The sequence below is a fragment of the Scyliorhinus canicula genome, chromosome 3, assembly GCF_902713615.1.
Source record: "Scyliorhinus canicula chromosome 3, sScyCan1.1, whole genome shotgun sequence".
Lineage (NCBI taxonomy): Eukaryota > Metazoa > Chordata > Chondrichthyes > Carcharhiniformes > Scyliorhinidae > Scyliorhinus > Scyliorhinus canicula.
Window position 1 is genome coordinate 124,650,288 of NC_052148.1, and position 22,509 is coordinate 124,672,796.

Genomic DNA, 22,509 nt, shown 5'->3' on the forward strand with positions numbered 1-22,509 from the left:
GACTGATGTCATGCAGCTCCACCTGCTCCCTTGACTGATCTATTGCCTCTGAGCTGTGCCTAAAATCCAGCTTTGGCTCGGCTATAATTATCAACAGTTTAATATTTTTCAGTTCTAGCTTCATATTCTGTATTCTTGTTGCTTACTTTTTTTTCTTCCCCAACCGCTGTCATGGGTTGAACCAAATTATTGACAACCTCAATATCCTATTTGATTCGAAACTGTAGCCTTCCTTTTTACTGAAGTTATTGTGCTGTTGGTAGACTCACCAGCTCCAGGATTTCTCCAGTACTCCATATTTTCCAGTTCCACCAAGGTTTAATGGGGGGGGGGGATTTGGGTTTCCAGCCTGTTTAATTGCATTCTAATGAATACATATCAGCTGTTTGCATGTTCCCACTGGGGTGGGAAGCCCACTATGGCTGATGGGGCTGGAGACCTGCGACAGATATGCTGCCCAGCGCCAATCCCGTTTTTGGGCGGATATAGAATTCTTTGCCCGTGTGGGACTCCTGGTTTTAGCAGGTAACCGAGAATCCCGGCCATAATCTCTTCGGATTTTCCACATTTAACAAAATCTATTTTTTTATTTCTGATTGCTCCAGAGGGCTTCTGCAGTCTGATTATGCATAATCACAAAACCCCAAAGAATCACCATGAGAACAAGGTTCCTGAGTACTTTTCATCTTGTTAAAAATCTTTGGTTAGCTTTTTGTGGATAGAAACCAGAAACAAATTGAAGGAGTTTATTGCTTTATCCAGAATCTGCACTGCCCTGTACAGAGGATATCCCAACCTGTGGTGATACTTGTGACAAACGATTGGAGTGTGGCCTTCATAGATGTTCAATGCGCTGCCACCGAGGTCCCTGTGAAACCTGCAGACAGGTGAGAGCATGCATCTTCACTGGTGGTGTGACTTTTTAAAAAAAGGATATTATTAAAATTCTTTTACACAAATAAGTTTTGGAAAAGGTTTGCTCACTTCTCTATTCTTGCCATACGTATTTTCCAGAGTGAATCTGCTCTTAGTGTGAGAAATAGAGAGATATGGGTTGATGTCTGTTTTTACACAGTTCTGTCAGAGTGATGCTTTGCTTTGAAATGGTACTTTCCATGCAACCTTGCTACAGCTGAATAAACTTCTTAACTGAGACATGAATACGGGAGTAGTATAGTAACCACAAAGCACAATCATGACCACGAGTGCGGGTTCAAATGTTAACAAATCCTGTTGTTGCTTGAAATTGTTAGCTGAATAATAGCAAATGTTCCTGATGAGTGTCTATAAAGTGTATGGTTAGATGGTGAAATACATAATTATCTGCTTGTAATGAATATTTTTAGGGCTGTAATTTGAGTTTATGACTACCTTGCAACTGGTATAAAAATGTTCTCTGAAAAGTTCAAAGTAATACAAGTTGACTAAAAAACAAAAGAAGTAATTTCTTTCACAAATAGCAGTTGAAGCTCGATCAGTTAATTTTAAAGCTGAGATTTTTGTTAAGCAAAGATATTAAGAGATAGGGGCCAAATCTGGAATTAGGTCACACATATAAGCCACAATCTCATTGAATGGCGTGATGGGCTTGAGGGGCTGAATGGCCTACTTCTGGCCTACATCAATCCCAATAATGGTAAATTGAAATATGTATGCACAAATAATACTTGAACATTTTCATTAAGCCATAAGAGGAAATGTGAGGGTAGAAATTTGACTCGACAGGTGACAAGAAGCACAGTATTGGATTGGTCATCCATTATATGCAGTTAGTTTCTTAACTGCGATGGAACTGAATATTCGGTATTCTATCCTGTAGTATCTCCATTGCCGCATGAATTAACAGAACTACCATGTGGACTACAGAGGAAATATATTTAAGGGGGGTGTCATTGTCAGGAAGGATACAGAGTCACAATTACAACTGCGCAATATTTATTTTGGCTAGAATAGTCTCAATGCTATTATTGGGGAAAAGTCTCAATATAAGATAATGACCAAATTGTAACGGGATTAAAGTTATACGGCAAGAGTATTTCCAGGACTTTGCAAATAAATAAGGTATTGGATACAGGGTGGTAATTTGAGAGAATCAGTCCAATTGAATGAATTCCCATCAGTATGAGGTGGTTCGGTTTAAGTGATCAGCCACTGAGATGGGGGAAATTGAGAGATTACTGGACAGTTTGCTGAGAGGAAGGAGCGCTCAATTGATGGGGAAGGGCAAGCTGGGTCATAGTAGGCAGCTATTCAAATGGCCTTTCGTATAGATACAAAATATCAAGTTCCTTATGTTTTAGCTATGTAACTGGAGATTGTCCCACCAGATTTGACTGGGGCTGTTTAGCACACTGGGCTAAATCGCTGACTTTTAAAGCAGACCAAGGCAGGCCAGCAGCACGGTTCGATTCCCGTAACAGCCTCCCATAACAGGAGCCAGAATGTGGCGACTAGGGGCTTTTCACAGTAACTTCATTGAAGCCTACTCATGACGATAAGCGATTTTCATTTTTCATTTCAGATTTTAAAAAACAAAATGTTTTTCCAATTAAGGGGCAAATTAGCGTGGCCAATCCACTTATCCTGCACATCTTTGGGTTATGGGGGTGAGATCCACGCAAACATGGGGAGAATGTGCAAATTTCACATGGGCAGTGACCCGGGGCCAGGATCAAACCCGGGCCCTTGGCACAATGAGGCAGCAGTGCTAACCACCGCGCCGCCCATCCCACAAGATCTAATGGCACATTGCCATGGCAGGTGCTCTTCAAGAATGTTGGAGATTATGAATGATGGATTTAAAGTTGCAGCGGTGGTTGTTATGCAAGATAAAATACCGGAAGACCATCTTTAATCTGAAAGATAAGGACAGCAAAGGTGAAGTTAAGCAGTTAAGGGGCAGAACATTGGAGACAATGATGTAAGGAAGATTTGAATTTGCAGGAATTTTGGTGTGTCTGACTAAATATGGAATTTCTTTTTTTCAATTGTCGAAATGGTAATGATTCTTTGGTTTGCACCATGCTATGGTTCTGTATCATATTGTGAATGGAGAATCTTAACATCTTATCAAAGGCACAAAGAAAAGTTTCTTGTTGGATCGGATAATTGCCGTATAAATCTTCAGGGTTATTTTAGCTTGTTTGTGAAGTAAAACTAATCACATTGTTAAGCACATGTCTACTTTTAGAATTTTAACGTACTATTTTGATACTCTAAGTTACTACGCAACGTTTGATGTCTTCGTTAGAAGATCCGATTTATAAAGCACTTAAAATATTCTATTTTCAGTTTGATAGTGGGTTGGCATAAAGGATTATTCCAGGACTTTTATTCCTGTTGAGTGAAGCACGAGATTACACAGGGATGCATTTCTGAAGTAAAAGAGACTGTGAAGTGTACCACAAATTTATTGGTGTACAACAATTTGAAGATAATTAAAAAACATTAAATAAATTTAGACAGCAGGCAAGTTTGGGGAGTAGGTTGCTTTGCTATAAAACTTGTTACTATGAAGCCAGTCTGAAAAATAGTGTTAAATCTTCTATCAGGGTTATTAAATGTGGTGTTTCTGATTTTCAGGAAGTGGAAAAACAATGTCGCTGTGGGAAGCACTCGAAGATCTTGCCATGCCACAAGGAGTACCTGTGTGAAACAAAATGCACTAAATTGCGCAATTGCCAAAGGCATCAGTGTAAGAGGAAGGTAAGAGTGAAGGCGAGTCTGAATTTGAAATCTGTACTAGTTATTTTTATAACAGTATTACACCAGAACAGTACAAATTTTTTGTTAGACATGTTCCCAGAACTGAAGTAATGAATTAGATAGACAGGCAACCGCCCATCTAATGGGAAGCTACACTAGGAAAGCTTGATTGGAGATGCACAACATGTATTTATACAGCGTCTTGAATAAAAATAAAACACCAAGATGCTTCACAAAATAATCAAAAGTATTGCGTAAGACAATATTAAGGGAGATAACGAAAAATTTGGTCAAAGAGATAGGTTTTAAAGTATCTTAAAGGAGGAAAGAGGGGTATTGTATGACCAATGGTAGAGCGATTAAAGTTGTTGTAGGGCTAAGGTGAGGTGGAGAAGAGTTTGAAAGCAAGGATAAGAATTTTGAAATGGAGACTTTGCTCAACTGGGAGCCAGCCAATGTGGGAGCATGGTAGACAAAATTTTTGCACCAGAGTCTTGGAAGAATTACATTTTGGAAAATTGGAGGCTAGACAGGAGTACTTTGGAATTGTTAATTTTAAGTTAACGAAAGTATGAATGAAGTTTCCAATAGCAGATGATCTCAGGCAGGGGCAGAGGTTGAGTCGATAAACAGGTTTGATTGATGTCCATGTGCATCTTCATGAGTCTGGTGGAAGCCATAAGGAGGATTTTGTTTCTGGTACTGTAGCAGTTTTGGCAGAAGGAATTACTGTAGAATCATAGAATTTACAGTGCAGAAGGAGGCCATTCGGCCCATCGAGTCTGCATCGGCTCTTGGAAAGAGCACCCCACCCAAGCCCACATCTCCACCTCATCCCCACAACCCAGTAACCCTATCCAACGCTAAGGGCAATTTTGGATACTAAGGGCAATTTAGCATGGCCAGTCCACCTAACATGCACATCTTTGGATTGTGGGAGGAAACCGGAGCACCCGGAGGAAACCCAGTCATACACGGGGAGAACGTGCAGATTCCACACCGACAGTGACCCAAGCCGGAATCAAACCTGGGACCCTGGAGCTGTGAAGCAATTGTGCTAACCACTATGCTACAATGCTGCCCAGACCATGTGTGTATGCTAAGCCAAAAACAACCCCAGAAAACACAGACCATATCTCCTTTGCTCTTCTACAAAAGCTGGCTCTCAGTGGGACTTTTCATTTTCCTTGGAGCAACTTCAGACAATGCTAATGTTTTGCCACTGATGAACAATTCAGCTGCTGGCTGGAAGATGTATTTAAATGATACTCATTTGATACTCAAAATGGATAACCTATCCTGGATAGAGCATGTTGAGAAGTGGCCCAAACATTTGCCCATAGTTGCACATGCTGAGAGACTGACTGCAGCAGCCATTTTAATGGTTGCTCAGTTGTACCAGAGATGAGTTCACATTTGCCATGTTGCTGGAAAGGAGGAGATCCAGATTATTCAAGCTGCAAAACAGAATGGTGTGGAAGTAACCTGTGAAGTAGCTCTCCGCCACCTGTTCTCGACTGAGGAGGACCGTGAATGTATAGGCCATGGCAAAAGTCAGGTCAGGCCAATGCTCGGTACTAAAGAAGATTGAAAGGACTTTAGGTGGCGGCCATGGTGTGAGTGGTCGCCTGCTTTAAGGCATAGAAAAGAGCTCTTTGTACCCAAAATTGGGTGTAACTTTCGAAAAGTGTAACTGAAGGTGGGAGGAGAGCCCCCCACCCCTGGGAGTGGTATATCTGCTGGTTAACAAACCTGGCAGATGAAGGTGAAATATCTGGCCAAGGAGTTGGAAGACATCTGTGGCAAGCAGCTAGTGGAGGCTGAAGGGTCAGTGCAAGTTGGAAAACCCCAGATGGAACAGTTGATGGCCTTCATCAAGGAAGAGTTCTGCCAGCAGAGGAAGGAGATGCAGGAGGATCGATCAAAGGCCATCAAAGGGGCTGTGGGACCTCTGAAGGGCCCAATGGAGAGGGTGGAATAATGTCTAGAGGCTCGGGTGCAAATCCAAGAGACCGAAAGGGTGATCTCTGAACACAAAGATAGAGTGGTAGCATTGGAGGTGGAGGTAGGGCTCCTAGGAGACCGTTGCAAGATGTTGAGAGTAAAGGTACAGGAGCAGGAAAACGGGTTGAGGATGCAGAACCTGCGAATAGTTGACCTGCCTGAAGGAGTGGAAGGTGTGAGTGCCAACGGGTACGTTTTGAGGATGCTGATGGGGCTGTGGCGGAGGGGGTGCAGGACAAAGCCTCTGAGGTGGACAGAGCGCATAGGTCTATGAGGCATAAGCCAAGAGCGGGGTAACTGCCACGGGTGGCGACTGTGAGACTCCACAGGTTTGTGAAGAAAGAGAAGATCTTGCAGTGGGCCAAGGAGAAGCGGAACTGCGAATGGCAGGGGAACAAGGTCCGAATATACCAGGGCATTGGAGCTGAACTGGCAAAACGGCGTGTGGGGTTCATCCAGGCCAAGGTGGTATTATATCGACGGCAGATCAGGTTTGGGGTGCTCTACTCAGCGAAACTATGGGTGACTTATGAAGGCCAGAATATTATTTTGAGACCCCAGAAGCGGCCAATGACTTTATCAAGGAGCATAAACTGGGGAGAACTGAACAATTTTGGGAGACGAAGGTGCTGACACTCTGGAATAATGGAGAATATGGGTAGAGTGAGGGCCATTTTGATGAGCAAAGAAATGGGGTTTGTGAGCATGAAGAAAATGAGGGACCCAGGTGGGAAATATATGATGGTGGGTGGGGTATTAGAGAGGACGCCGGTGGTACTGGTGAATGTATATGCATAGAATTGGGCCGATGTAGATTTTATGAGGGGGGTTGTTTGGTAGCCATCCCATATTTGACCATGGACCAGTTAATTATAGGAAGATATTTTAATTGTGTCCTTGAGCCGAGGGTAGATAGATCGAGCCCCAGGTCAATGGGTAGGATACAAATGGTAAGGAGTTAGGTGGGTTTATGGAAAAGATGGGTATGGTGGACCTGAGGTTATTCAGGAATTCAGGGAGAAGGGAGTATTCCTTTTTCTCTCGTGTTTGCAGGGTATTCAAGATTCAACTTTTTCTGTGGTGAGCTGGGATAGTAATCTTGGACCATGCGCCCCATGGGCTGGAGATTAGGCTTAGATTGGGACAGCAGCGGGGTGAAGGCTCAATTCGGGTTGTTGGCAGATAGAGGGTTTTGTGATAAAAACATAAGAACTAGGAGCAGGAGTAGGCCATCTGGCCCCATGTGCCTGCTCCGCCATTCAATGAGATCGTGGCTGATCTTTTGTGGACTCAGCTCCACTTTCTAGCCTGAACACCATAACCCTTAATCCCTTTATTCTTCAAAAAACTATCTATCTTTATCTTAAAAACATTTAATGAAGGAGCCTCTCCTGCTTCACTGGGCAATGAATTCCAAAGATTCACAACCCTTTGGGTGAAGAAGTTCCTCCTAAACTCAGTCCTAAATCTACTTCCCCTTATTTTGAGGCTATGCCCTCTGGTTCTGCTTTCTCCCGCCAGTGGAAACAACCTGCCCGCATCTATCCTATCTATTCCCTTCATAATTTTATATGTTTCCAGAAGATCCCCCCTCATCCTTCTAAAGTCCAACGAGTACAGTCCCAGTCTACTCAACCTCTCCTCATAATCCAACCCCTTCAGCTCTGGGATTAACCTAGTGAATCTCCTCTGCCCACTCTCCAGTGCCAGTACGTCCTTTCTTAAGTAAGGAGACCAAAACTGAACACAATACTCCAGGTGTGGCCTCACACCTTATACAATTGCAGCATAACCTCCCTAGTCTTAAATTCCATCCCTCTAGCAATGAACGACAAAATTCCATTTGCCTTCTTAATCACCTGTTGCACCTGTAAACCAACTTTTTGCGACTCATGCACTAGCACACCCAGGTCTCTCTGCACAGCAGCATGTTTTAATATTTTATCATTTAAATAATAATCCCATTTGCTGTTATTCCTACCAAAATGGATAACCTCACATTTGTCAACATTGTATTCCATCTGCCAGACCCTAGCCCATTCACTTAACCTATCCAAATCCCTCTGCAGACTTCCAGTATCCTCTGCACTTTTTGCTTTACCACTCATCTTAGTGTCGTCTGCAAACTTGGACACATTGCCTTTGGTCTCCAACTCCAAATCATCTATGTAAATTGTGAACAGTTGTGGGCCCAACACTGATCCCTGAGGGACACCACTCGCTACTGATTGCCAACCAGAGAAACACCCATTAATCCCCACTCTTTGCTTTCTATTAATTAACCAATCCTCTATCCATGCGACTACTTTACCCTTAATGCCATGCATCTTTATCTTATGCAGCAACCTTTTGTGTGGCACCTTGTCAAAGGCTTTCTGGAAATCCAGATATACCATTGGCTCCCCGTTATCTACCGCACTGGTAATGTCCTCAAACAATTCCACTAAATTAGTTAGGCACGACCTGCCCTTTATGAACCCATGCTGCGTCTGCCCAATGGGGCAATTTCTATCCAGATGCCTCGCTATTCCTTGATGATAGATTCCAGCATCTTCCCTACTACAGAAGTTAAGCTCACGGGCCTATAATTACCTGCTCTCTGCCTACCTCCTTTTTTAAACCGTGGTGTCACGTTTGCTCATTTCCAATCCGCCGGGACCACCCCAGAGTCAGTGAATTTTGGTAAATTATCACTAGTGCATTTGCAATTTCCCTAGCCATCTCTTTTAACACTCTGGAATGCATTCCATCAGGGCCAGGAGACTTATCTACCTTTAGCACCATTAGCTTGCCCATCACTACCTTTTTAGTGATAACAATCCTCTCAAGGTCCTCACCTGTCATAGCCTCATTTCTATCAGTCACTGGCATGTTATTTGTGTCTTCCACTGTGAAGACCGACCCAAAAAACCTGTTCAGTTCCTCGGCCATTACCTCATCTCCCATTATTAAAACTCCCTTCTCATCCTCAAAAGGACCAATATTTACCTTAGCCACTCTTTTGTGTTTTATATATTTGTAGAAACTTTTACTATCTGTTTTGATATTCTGAGCAAGTTTACTCTCATAATCTATCTTACTCTTCTTTATAGCTTTTTAGTAGCTTTCTGTTGTCCCCTAAAGATTTCCCAGTCCTCTAGTCTCCCATTAATCTTTGCCACTTTGTATGCTTTTCCCTTCAATTTGATACTGTCCCTTATTTCCTTAGATATCCACGGTCGATTTTCACTCTTTCTACCGTCCTTCCTTTTTGTTGGTATAAACCTTTGCTGAGCACTGTGAAAAATCGCTTAGAAGGTTCTCCACTGTTCCTCAACTGTTCCACCATAAAGTCTTTGCTCCCAGTCTACCATAGCTAGTTCTTCTCTCATCCCATTGTAATCTCCTTTGTTTAAGCACAAAACACGAGTATTTGATTTTACCTTCTCACCCTCCATCTGTATTTTAAATTCCACCATATTGTGATCGCTCCTTCCGAGAGGATCCCTAACTATGAGATCATGAATCAATCCTGTCTCATTACACAGGGCAAGATCTAGGACCGCTTGTCCCCTGGTAGGTTCCATTACATACTGTTCTAGGAAACTATCGCGGATACATTCTATAAACTCCTCCTCAAGGTTGCCTTGACTGACCTGGTTAAACCAATCGACACGTAGATTAAAATCCCTCATGATAACTGCTGTACCATTTCTACATGCATCCGTTATTTCTTTGTTTATTGCCTGCCCCACCATAATGTTACTATTTGGTGGCCTATAGACTACTCCTATCAGTGACTTTTTCGCCTTACTATTCCTGATTTCCACCCAAATGGATTCAACCTTATCCTCCATAGCACCGATGTCACCCCTTACTATTGCCCGGACATCATCCTTAAATAACAGAGCTACACCACCTCCCTTACCATCCACTCTGTCCTTCCGAATAGTTTGATACCCTCGGGTATTTAACTCCCAGTCATGACCATCCTTTAACCATGTTTCAGTAATGGCCACTAAATCATAATCATTCACGATGATTTGCGCCATCAACTCATTTACCTTATTCCGAATACTGCGAGCATTCAGGTAAAGTTCACTTATGTTGGCTTTTTTACCTCTGTTTTGAATCTTAACACCTCGATCAGTAACCTCTCCTAAGTTATATTTCCTCTTTACTTTTCTCCTAATTTCCTTGTCGTTGAACCCATATCTTCATGTAACAACCTGCCGCGTCGCTTACCATTAATGTTTTTACTTCCAGTTTTATTCCGTTTAGTATTACTGGGCCTATTCACTGAGCTCCCCTCAGTCACTGCACCTTGTACTGTCGCCCTTTTTGATTTTTGACTATGGCGTCTCTGCCTTACACTTTCCCCCTTACTTCCTTTTGCTTCTGTCCCTGTTACTACCTTCTAACTTCCTGCATCGGTTCCCATCCCCCTGCCACATTAGTTTAAAGCTTCCCCAACAGCTCTAGCAAACACCCCCCCATGGACATCGGTTACAGTCCTGCCCACGTGCAGACCGTCCGGTTTGTACTCCCCTCCCCCAGACCCGGTTCCAATGTCCCAGAAATTTGAATCCCTCCCTCTTGCACCATCTCTCGAGCCACGCATTCATCCTACCTATCCTGACATTCCTACTATGACTAGCTCGTGGCGCTGGCAGCAATCCTGAGATTACTACCTTTGAGGTCCTACTTTTTAGTTTAACCCCTAACTCCCTGAATTCAGCTTGTAGGACCTCGTCCCTTTTTTTTAACCAATATCGATGGTGCCTATGTGCACCATGACAGCTGGCCGTTCACCAACCAACACCCCCCCCCCCCCCCCCCCCCCCCCCAAAGAATGTCCTGCAGCCGCTCCGAGACATCCTTGACCCTTGCACCAGGGGGGCAACATACCATCCTGGAGTCTCGATTGCATCCACGGAATCGCCTGACTATTCCCCTTACGATTGAGTCCCCTATCACTATAGCCCTGCCCTGCTGCGCAGCAGAGCCAGCCACGGTGCCATGAGCCTTGCTGCTGCTGCCTTCCCCTGGTGAGCCATCTCTCTCAACAGTACCCAAAGCGGTATATCTGTTTTGCCAGGAGATGACTGCAGGGGACACCTGCACTGCCTTCTTACTCTTGCTCTGTCTTTTGGTCACCCATATTCTATCTCCCTCAGTAACTTTCACCTGCGGTGTGACCAACTCGCTAAACGTGCTATCCATGACATCCTCAGCATCGCGGATGCTCCAAAGTGAGTCCATCCGCAGCTCCAGAGCCGTCAAGCGGTCTAACAGGAGCTTCAACTGAACACACTTCTTGCACGTGAAGGATAAAGTACTGACGATTATGACATTTTGGGAAGCACTAAAAACGGTGGTCCGAGGGGATATTATTTCGTTCAAGGCACATGCGGATAGGGAAGGGAAGGAGTAATATGAACAAGATAGTTGAGGTAGATGGGGAGTACATGCCCACCACAGAGGGATTGGCGAGGAGGAAAAAGTTGCAGGGGCAATTTGAGAGGTTGACGACGGGGTGGGTGGTAGGACAGCTGCTTAGGGCAAGAGGGGTGCAGTACGAATAAGAAGGCAAATCGAATGTTAGCTGCGAAAGCAGGCCATGTCCAGATAAATATTGAAGATGCATGCTGGGGCATGTGGTGCCTGAGCCGGGGAAGATAAACGATGCATTTAGGGATTATTATAAGGAGCTGTACAGGGTAGACCTGGGGTTTTGGGGGGGGGGGGGGGGGGGGGGGGGGGGGAGTGGGGGGGGGGGGGAGAGGGCAGGGAGAGAAGAGGGGGACAGTTTTTAGATGGAATGGAGTTTCCACAGTTGGAGGAAGTATTGGACAATATAAGGGGTATGAAATCAGAAAAGGCCCCGGGGCCTGATGGTTACCTGATGGAATTCTATAAGGAGTTTGTGACGGACCTGGCACCACATCACTTGGGGGCGTTTAATGAGGCCTTGGAGAAAGGAGAGCTGCCGGAGATGATGACCCAGGCAACAATCACTTTAATACCAAAGAAGTAATACCAAAGAAGGGGAAAGACCCATTAGAATGTGTTCGTATAGCCCCATACCGCTATTGAATATACTGTATATACTCGCGTAACATGCGACGTTTGAGCACCTAAATTGTAGCCTAAATTTGGGGGGTCGCATGATACGCGAGATACAAAATTCGCGGGTGTTTTACTTGCTGTTTTTTCTGATGGGACGATGTTCAGCCACTTGACGTTTCCATTCATAAAAACATGAATGGAAACGTCAAGTGGCTGAACATCTTCCCATCAGAATGCTGTGGTTGCAATCAGTAGTATTCTGATGGGAAGATGGGAAGAGTGGATTCTGTTGTGAAAGCTGTTCGCGATTCGAACAGCTTTCCAGCTGGCTTTACTAGCGTCGTTCTGCCGCTTGCCGTTTCCATTCATAAAAACATGAATGGAAACGTCAAGTGGCTGAACATCTTCCCATCAGAATACTACTCTTCAGATTTTGACCACAGCATTCTGATGGGAAGATGTTCAGCCACTTGACGTTTCCATTCATGTTTTTATGAATGGAAACGTCAAGTGGCAGAACGACGTTAGTAAAGCCAGCTGGAAAGCTGTTCGAATCGCGAACAGCTTTCACAGGAGAATCCACTCTGCAGAAACCACACACAATGATACCATTTGGAAGTTTTAGTTTCCAAAATTAATTTCCAAAAAAGTGACTCGCATGATACATGAGGTATAGCATAAAATCATGTTTTGGGGACGAAAATTTAGGGGTTGCATGATACGCGAGATCGAATGATACGCGAGTATATACGGTAGATGTGAAAGTGTTGGCTAAGTTTGTGATGGAAGGCTGTGTTCCGGGGGTGGTTGCAGAAAACCAGACAGGTTTTGTAACGGGCAGGCAGCTTTCTAGTAATATAAGGAGGCTGTTAAATGTGGTCATGACCTCGTCGAGAGCTCGGGTACCGGAGGTAGTGGTGTTCATGGATGCGAAGAAGGCATTGGCGGTGGAGTGGCGGTACCTGTTTTAGGTCCTGGGAAGGTTCGGGTTTGGGCCGAAGTTTGTGGTATGGGTGCACCTGTTACATGTGCCACCAGAGTAGAGTGTGCGGACCAACGACTTGGGCTCACAATACTTTGGACTGCACAGGGGAATAAGACAGGGATGCCTGCTGTCGCAAATGCTTGCATTAGAGATAGAGCATCTGCCAATGGCACTTAGGGGGCGACAGAGTGGCAAGGACCTGGTGTCGCTATACAAGGACAACCTATGGTTGTCTACGGTTACCTACGGTATGTTTCGGACCCACTGGAGAGCATGAAGAGGATCATGGGTCTGTTGGGGAAGTTTGGGTCGTTCTCGAGATATAAGCTAAATGTAGAGAAAAGTGAAGTGTTCCCGGTGAATGAGTTGGGTTGGCGAGCCAACCTAGGGACGTTGCAATTCAAGGTGGCCAGAGACAGGTTTAGATACCTGGCGATTCAGGTGGTGATGGAATTAGCAATGCTACATAAATGCAATTTAACAAAGCTAGTGGAGGAGGTTAGGGAGGATCTGAAGAACATAGAACATAGAACAGTACAGCACAGAACAGGCCCTTCGGCCCTCAATGTTGTGCCGAGCCATGATCACCCTACTCAAACCCACGTATCCACCCTACACCCGCAACCCAACAACCCCCCTCTTAACCTTACTTTTTTTAGGACACTACGGGCAATTTAGCATGGCCAATCCACCTAACCCGCACATCTTTGGAGGTGGGACACATTGCACCTGACTCGGGCAGGGAGGATCCGAGTGATGAAGGTGAACATTCTGCCGAGGTTCTTGTTCATTGTACCGAAGGTCTTCTTTTGAAAACTCAATATGATTATCTCAGACTTTGTATGGGCAGGGAAGGTGCCAAGCGTTAAGAGACCGTGGTACAGAGACAAAACCAGAAGGGAGGGTTTACATAGCCGAACCTGCTACACTATTACTGGGCGGCGAATGTGGAGAAGGTGAAGCAGTGGTGGGAAGGAGAGTGGGCAGAATGGGTTAGGATGGAGGAATAATTCTGCAGGGGGTCCAGCCTGAGGGCTATTGTGACGGCGGCATTGCCAATGGTGTCAAGGAAATGTGAGGAGAGCACGGTGGTGCAGTCCACAGTAAAGGTCTTGAACCAGCTGAGAAGGTATTTTAGGACAGAAGGGATGTTGGTGCTGGTGCCGCTGTGCGAAAACCATGGATTTGAGCCAGGGCAGGGGGGGATAGATGGTATGTATAGGAAGTGGAGAGAAGTAGAGCTGGTTTAGGTGAGGGATCTATACCTGGAAGAGGGGGTTGCCAGTGCAGAGGAAATGAAGGAGAGGGTAGAGCTCCCGAGAGTAAGTGAGTTGAGATACCTGGAAGTAAAGGACTTCACGCAGAAGGTTTGGAAAGATTTCCCCCAGGTTGCTGAGGTACACCCTGTTGCAGCGACTGCTGCTTCCCGATGTGGAAGGGGAGGGTAGGTTCGGAGACATACACAGGTGGCTGGGAGAGCAGGGAGGTGAGCAGGTGGTGAAGATTAACGAGAAGTGGGAGGGGAGATAAACTGGGGAGTATGGAGTGAAGGCTACGAAGGGTAAATACGACCTCCTCGTGCGCAAGGATGAGCATGATAGAGTTCAAGGGACTTGCAGTGGCGGCCATGGAGTATGAGGCCGCACATTTGGTAGCACCCGCTCGTGACTGACCTTTTGGACCTTTTCTCCCGATTTTTTTTCGGACTTTTATGAGAAAATGTGGTGGAAAGTGGGACTGGGAGGAGAAATCCCCAGCCAGTATATGGAGCCGTGGACCAGAAGTGGTCGTGTAAGAAGAATTTGTCGAGTAACAAAGGCGACCTATAGAACCTGCGGCACAGCAAAGCATGGTGGAGGTGCAGGATCCCGGTTTGGTGGCACAGTGGTCAACAATACAGCTGGTGGAATTCATTCAGGAAAGCTTCGCCAAGCAAAAGAAGGAAGGGCTAGACCCGATTAAGGCAACGATTGATCGGGTGGAACAGGGTCTGGAGACCCACAGACTGACGATTCAGAAGATGGAGGAGAAGGTGTCCGAGCAAGAGGACCATTTGACTGCGTTGGAAGCGTAGGTGGGGCTGATGAGGGACCACCAGAAAAGGCTGCAGGGCAAGGTGGAGGACCTGGAGAATAGGTCCCGGAGACAAAACCTGAGGATCGACGGCCTCCTGGAGGGCAGTGAGGGATCGGACGCAAGGGCATATGTGGCAAGTATGCTGGAAAAGCTGATGGGAGATGGGGCGTTTACTCTACCCATGGAAGTTGACAGAGTGCATAGAGCGCTTGCAAGGAAACCACGAGTGAATGAACCGCCGAGTGCGATGGTGGTGCGAATGTTCCTGGACAAGGAACAGATTTTGCAGTGGTTCAAGCAGACACGGAGCTTGTTCTTGAAAATACAGAAAAATGTGTCATTTGAAACATGGAAGTCTGGCAATATCTGGTTTGAGAGGATACAGGGAAAGATCCCACAAAAGTTTAATAGCAGCTTCAAAGAGCAGGGTTATAAAATGCAGATTCTTGCTCACAAGCAGGTTTAGCAAACACACAGGTTTCATGTGGTAAGCTAAAACAATGGCTCACACCTTCATGGAATGTAACTATCTCAGGAAGCATCTGGAAAAGCATGGATGAGAGTTTCAATTGCATTAAGTGACGAATGTTTAAAACAGGCAAGTCTTTCAAGTCATAACCAAATAAAATTTTAGCATACAGCTAAAAGCAAAGTTTCACACCTTAATTGAAATAAACTCTCTTAGTAAACAGCTGGAAAGGATCGATGATGCTCAGTCGAATTTGGTGTCAATTCTAAAGTGTAAAATTCTATGAACATCAAGTCAATTAAAAGAAAATTGGAGACGATCTGTCTACGAGAAACATAATTTAAGTCAAAATCAAAGGCAAAGTTATGAGCTGGGGACAATTGGAAAATTAAACTATTCGAAATCACAGAAATAAAAGTTAACTATTGAAACTAAAGCATTTTTTAATCAGATCTGAGAGGAGACGATATGCCCAAAATGAATAATTAGTTGTAGTAAAATGTTTACATCAAAGATACTTTTAAACTATCAAAGTGAAACAAGCTCATTTACAATAAAGTCGTTAAAACTTAATAACTCTTCGAAAGAGAATATAAACCACCGGAAGAAAGGGTACAGAGAGCAGAGCCAGAGCCAGCTCTCACAGCTCGGTGCATGGGAAGGACAGGACACAGCAACCAAGTTCACCAGCGAATACAACTCAAGAAGACCAGATTTTAAGAAGATTGATTGTCAAGGTGGGCCTGAAGGTCTCTACAACCAACCAGCAGCAGCCAGAAGCAAGATCTTTTTTCCTTTCTGTAAAGAAAGTGTTTGCAGCTTTTAAAAGAAAAAATATAATAATAAAATAACTTAACTTAACCTGAAAAAGTGGTTATTAGCCTACTTTACTTCCTTAACAACGCAGGACCCAGGACATCGATGCTACTAAGGGGTAAGTAGGTAAAATTCTTCGGTGAAGGTATGGGTTATACTGGGGGATAACTTGAAAATATAGTTTGACCTAAATAGCACCCACCGAAGCCTGCATTGTAGTCAGGGAGTGAGAATCCCTGTTCACCATTTAGAATATCGACCTTTTTTTGGTATAGGGGGAATTCTAAGAATAGTGGTGAGTTTTAACTTCAAGCTGCAAGTGGGAGAACTGTGAGCTGCACATCTACCAGGACCTGGGCGCGGAACTGGCCAAAAGACATAGTGTAAAATCAGACCTCAATAAAATCGGCATTCAATACGGTAAATTCGGACCTCTTCAAGAAGGGGGTGAAGTTTGGGATGTTATACCCAGTGCATTTGTGGGTTACTTATGAGGGCCAGAAACTTTACTTTGAATCGCCGGACGAAGCGATGGACTTTATCAAAGACAAACGGCTGGCAGGGGTCTGAGGGCATTGAACCTTGGGGTAGGGTATTGCGGTCTCGATTCTGTTAAACTTATTTTAGTTTTGAATTGTATATGCAGTGCCCTTTGTAACAAGCTTTTGGGCCGTTGCTCAGATCTGTAAGTTAACTGTATGTTTATGTATGTTTCTTGGGGACTGTGATGTTTTGAATATGTATGTTCGAGCGGGAGGGGAGGAAGAACAATAGGGGATAGGATATCTGGCGCCATGGGCAGGGGTTACCAGGCTAGCTGGGTGGGCTAGCTCATGGAAGCACAGTGGATGGCTAGCAGGTGGTAAGTTTGTTAAGGGGTATTGGGATTGTGGTGCTGCTGATGTGGGGCGGGGGGAGTGGCTCTGCTAACAGGGGAGGGGGGAGCGGCTCTGCTGACAGGGGAGGAACTGTCACTGGGAGACTAAAGGGCGGTCAAGGATGGTGGATGCCCGAGAGCGGGCCCACGGAGGTGAGAGACACGAGCTGGAGGCTGGCCTAAGAAGGTGATGGCTGATTGACATGGGAGGAACCGGGGGGGAAGCCTCCCGATTAGGCTGATTACATGGAACGTTAGAGGGCTGAATGGGCCGGTTAAGAGGGCTCGCGTGTTCGCGCATTTGAAGGGATTGAAGGCGGACATGGCAATGTTACAGGAGACATACCTGAGGGTAATAGGTTAGACCAGATTGAGGAAGGGGTGGGTCGGCCAAATATGTCATTCCTGGTTGGATTCTAAGGCTGGGGGCGGTTGCGATCCTGATCAACAAGCGGGTGGCATTTGAGGCAGGGAGAATAGTGGGGGGCAGGTACATCATGGTGAGCGGGAACCTTGACGGGATGCTGGTGGTGCTGGTGAATATATATGCACCAAACCGGGACGATGTGGAATTTATGAGGCGGGTGTTAGGGAAGATCCTGAGTTGCATAAACTGATCATGGGGGGGCGGGGTTTGAAGGAGAAGTTTGAACTGCCGGCAGGAAATTTAGTCGGGTATCTGCAGGTGCGGGATTTTTTACAAAGGCAGGTTCCGACATTCACGTTCCTGCCACCACGGGGGATACAGGACAGGGTAGTTTGAGTCGGAGGAAACTCGGATAGAGGAACTAAAGGGCAAGTGGGAAGATGAGCTAGGGGGAGAGATAGAGGTGAGTCTGTGGGCAGATGCTTTGAGCAGAGTTAATATATCCACATCATGTGCCAGGCTCAGCCTGATACAATTTACGTTACTCCACCGGGCAGACATGACGATGGCCTGGATGAGCAAGATTTTGGATTAGAGGACAGGTGCGCGAGGTGTCCGGGGGCCCAGCAAATCATGTCCATTTGTTTTGGGCATGCCCGAAGATTAGGGGATTCTGGCAGGATTTTGCAGATGTCATGTCCACAGTATTAAAAACAAGGGTAGTGCTGAGTCCAGGGGTGTTGGAGTGTTGGAAGATCCAGGAGTCGGGGGACGAGAGAGGCTGACGTTTTGGCCTTTGCCTCCCTGGTAGCCCGGAGATGGATATTGCTAGCGTGGAGGGACTCGACGCCCCCGAAATCAGAGACCTGTGTTAGCAACATGGCTGGGTTTCTCAGTCTTGAGAAAATCAAGTAAGCCCTAAGAGGGTCAATGCTCGGGTTTGTCCGGAGGTGGCAGCTGTTTATCGACTTGGGGGAAAATTCAGGGAACTGTCAGCAGAGACAATAATCTAAAGAGTGGGGGGGGGGGGGGGATCGTTCGGCTATTTTCTGTTAAGGGTAGGAGGGACTTGTTAGGGATGGAAATGATGTATGTACTACATTTATATTTGGATTCGCTTTCTTTTCTGTTATTATTATAAAATTACAAATAGCTTAATAAAATGTTTTTAAAAAATAACTGATAAGAGTTCAAGGTTGTGCACAAGGTACATCTGACTCGAGCAAGAATGAGTGGGTTCTTCCAGGGAGTGGCAGACGGGTGTGAGAAGTGCAGGCTGTGAAAAGTAGGAGAAATTCTGCACAGGAGAGTTTGCGGCATTAACGAGGATAGTGGGGGAGGAGATTGAGCCGGACCCTTTGATGATATTCGGGATATTGGAGAAGCCGAAGCTGATGGAGGGGAGGAGGGCCGATGTTGTGGCCTTCGCCTCTCTGATCGCCCGGCAAAGGTTCCTGTTGGAGTGGCGGTCAGCAACGCCACCGGGGGTGGCGGTCTGACTGGGGGTCCTGTGTGACCACCTTTGGCTGGAAAGGGTCAAGTACGAATTAAGAGGTTCAGCGGAGGGCTTTGAGGAGAGGTGGGGGATGTTCGTCGTCTTATTTGAGGAGCTGTTCTTCACGAGGGGGGGAGGAAGGGGGAAGGAGGGGGTGATAAGGGGAAAAATTTGTACCAACTGTCTAGTTGTTTGTTGGGGAGTTTGCTCCCCAAATTGTTTGTTTTGTAACGTTTTATATACGTTTGGAATAAAATACATTAAAAAAAAAAAAAAAAAAAATGTGAAAGCTCTCTTGAGAATTTGGACATCATCGACTGTTTTGCCACTGATCACGCCCCACATTCTGTTTGAAAAAAAGAATAGTGATTCACCACCACCAGGTTACCCTGGCTTAGAGACCATGCTGCCACTACTGCTCACGTCTGTCAGGGAATGCAGACTCACCATTGATGATTTAGTTAAACGACTATGAAAATTCCCATAAAATATTCTCCTTGCCAGTTCAGGAAAACATCCATGTGGAGGTTGACTTAGAGCAAGAATGGATTATCCCAAACCACATGCAGTTCACCAAGTCCAAGTGGACACCATTTGAAGGAAAGGTGAAAGGAAAAGTCAGACGAGTTGTGTTAAGAGGTGAAGTGGCCTACATTGAAGGACAGTTATTCGTTCCTCCAGGTTGCGGACACGATGTGAGGGCCTGGCCTTTGAGTATCCCATTGCTGCCACCATTAACTACAGTAAAGGCCCCCCGCCCCCTCGCAGATTGGCAAGTTGTGGTCCTGCTTGGATCCCAGATTCCATCTTCCTCCAGGAATCCATCGCTCTTCAAACACTGGACTTCCAAATACTGAAGGAGATTACAAGGAAAAACCAGACAGGAAACTCATCGAACAAGATACCATTAATCCGGACAGTTACATACACTCTCCACCAGTCTCGAGGCTTCTGTCACCGCAGAATCTTGCAGCACAAACTGTCCCTCACCATTGTTCCCCTTTGATACCTTCTTTTGTGGAGAACGGATGATGTCAGTCAGCCAGTTTTACTAAGAACCAGTTGCCCCATTTGTTCAATGTTGCTCATAATCTACGTTTAATAGTGCAGAAAGATTGGAGCTTGGACATTCTAAAGGGGAAAGTTATGGTGTCCATGCTTTATGAGGTCAGCACAACAACTAATAGTTCATTTCCTGCTGCCATGCAGAGGCTTGGAGGTACGGTGATTTATTTTTCGGAAGCGACTTCATGTGTACAGAAAGGGGAGTCTCTCTCAGACTCGGTACAAACAATGAGTTGCTGTGTGGGTGTATTGGTTCTTCGCCATCCTCAGCCAGGTGCAGTTGAACTTGCTGCTAAACATTGCCGAAAACCTATTATTAATGCGGAAGATGGTGTCGGTGAACACCCAACTCAAGCTTTGCTTGACATTTTCACTATTCAGGAGGAGCTGGGAACTGTGAATGGTCTCAATGGTTGGAGACCTGAAACATGGGAGAACAGTACATTCACTGGCCTACCTTCTCACATTATGCCTTGTTAATCCTCACTCTTATATCCATGAACTTACTGATTAACCCTCTTACATTTATGTCCAAATCATTTATATAAACCACAAACAGCAAGGGCCCCAATACCGATCCCTGTGGGACCACACTGGACACAACACCCCTCGACCAGCAACCTCTGCTTCTTGCCACTCAACTAATACTGGATCCAATTCGCCAAATATCCTTGGATCTCTTGGGCTGTTAACCTTTGTTATTAGTCTCCCATGTGGGACCTTATCAAAAGCATTGCTGAAATCCAAGTAGACTACGTCAAATGCATTGTCCTCATCTACACACCTGGTCACCTCTGAAAAAATTAATTAAGTTGGTCAGATATGTTCTCCCTTTAACAAAACCATGCTGACTGTTCTTGATAAAACCCTGCCTATCCAAATGTAGATTAATTTAGCATCTCTGAATTGTTTCCAATAGTTTCCCCGCCACTGAGGTTAGACTGACTACCTGTAGTTTCATGGTTGATCGCTTCCTCACACACAGTATGTGAACAGTCCGGTTCAGCCTCAGCTAATTGCCTGGGAGATGTTTGGTATCGTGTCTGGAGAATTTCTTTTTGCTGGGCCAAGAGAACATCTCCCCAATTGGAAGTAAATTTCTGCTTATTCATTACTGGATGTCTGACCAAAACAGTATAACAAATTAGAGGCATTCAAGGGAAACTAATGTGTGTTTGGTTGATGTTGCAGAGGACAGCATGTAGTTGAGAAACTGGAAGGTTCCAAGGACAGATCCTAGGCCACATAAGAGGTAACTGTGAATGTGAGGAGGATGCAAGGAGACTTCAAGAGGATTTGAACAGGCTAATAAGTGAATGGGCAAGAACATGGCAGATGGAATATAATGTGAATCAGTGTGACGTTATCCACTTTGGTATAACACACTGAAAGGCAGAGAATCTCTTAACGGGGGAGTGGTTGGAAAGTTTTGATGTCCAAAGGGACCTGGGTTCTTTCTTCATGAGTCACTAAAAGCTAGTATGCAGGTGCAATAGGCAATTGGGAAGGCAAATGATACGTTATGCTTGAATTGCATAGAGTCATGGTGACACTGCACCCCACCGTATTGTGTTCAGTTTTGATCTCCTTGTCCAAGAAGGATATACTTGTTCTAGAGGGAGTAAAACGGAAAACTAATTCCTGGGTGGTGGCAGGATTTTCTTATGAGGATAGATTGAGGAAACTGAGCCATAATCTCTGGAACAAGAATAATCGCTTATTGTCACAAGTAGGCTTCAATGAAGTTACTGTGAAAAGCCCCTAGTCGCCACATTCCGGCACCTGTTCGGGGAGGCCGATACGGGAATTGAACCCGCGCTGCTGGCCTTGTTCTACAAGCCAGCTGTTTAGCCCACTGTGCTAAACAAAGAATAAGATGTGATCTCATTGAAACTTACAAAATTCACGAAGGGTGTGACATGGTAGATGTAAATCAGATGTTTCCCCTGGCTGGTTAGTTTAAAACCAGGAGACACAGTCTCAGAATAAGGGACAGGCCATTTAAGCCTGAGATGAGGAACTTTTTCACTGAGCGTGGTGAATCTTTGGAATTCTCTATCCCAGAGAGCTGCTAAAGCTCTGTCATTGTGCATGTTCAGCACCAATCGACGGGTTTCTGGATACTTATGATATCAAGGGATATAGGGATAGTAGGAAAAATGGTGTCGGATGATTAAAGCCATGATCTGCTTGAATGGTAGAGGAGGCACGGCGAGCCAAATGGCTTACTCCTCCTATTTCCTGTGTTTCTAACTCTGGGAATGGGAAGAAAAGCCATTGCAGGTGATTCTCTGGCTGTGACAGGAAAAATGAAAGTAGAACCAGGCAAGTGCAGTGCAGGGATGGGCAACAAATGCTGGCCTTGCTGGTGAAGCCCATAATCCTGTATAAAATGATTTTTTTTTTAAAATGACGCTTGAGGGGTATTGGGAGGATAGTGTGGCCAATTGTGTTGAATGCTGCAGGGAGGTTGAGAAGAATGAGGAGAGATATTTTACTGTCGTTGCAGTCACATAGGATGATATTGTGCTACATCTGATTACAACACTACAATTCTCTGACGTGTATTTCTCTGTGGAAGCACAGGAATGGTGAATTTAAA

General features: G+C 45.2%; 1 protein-coding gene across 2 annotated transcripts in view; it reads left to right on the plus strand.

Annotated features, from left to right (window-relative positions):
• The window catches only part of nfxl1 (nuclear transcription factor, X-box binding-like 1), a 191,557-nt gene that overhangs the window by 19,350 nt on the left and 149,698 nt on the right, over window positions 1-22,509 (plus strand). For both annotated transcript variants that reach the window (XR_005459994.1, XM_038791249.1), the window contains exons 9-10: window positions 763-887; window positions 3,583-3,705. Coding sequence is in view for 1 of the 2 variants with exons in the window: in XM_038791249.1 (XP_038647177.1) it covers window positions 763-887; window positions 3,583-3,705 (248 nt within the window). In the remaining variant the exon portion in view is untranslated. The remainder of the gene's footprint in view (window positions 1-762; window positions 888-3,582; window positions 3,706-22,509) is intronic.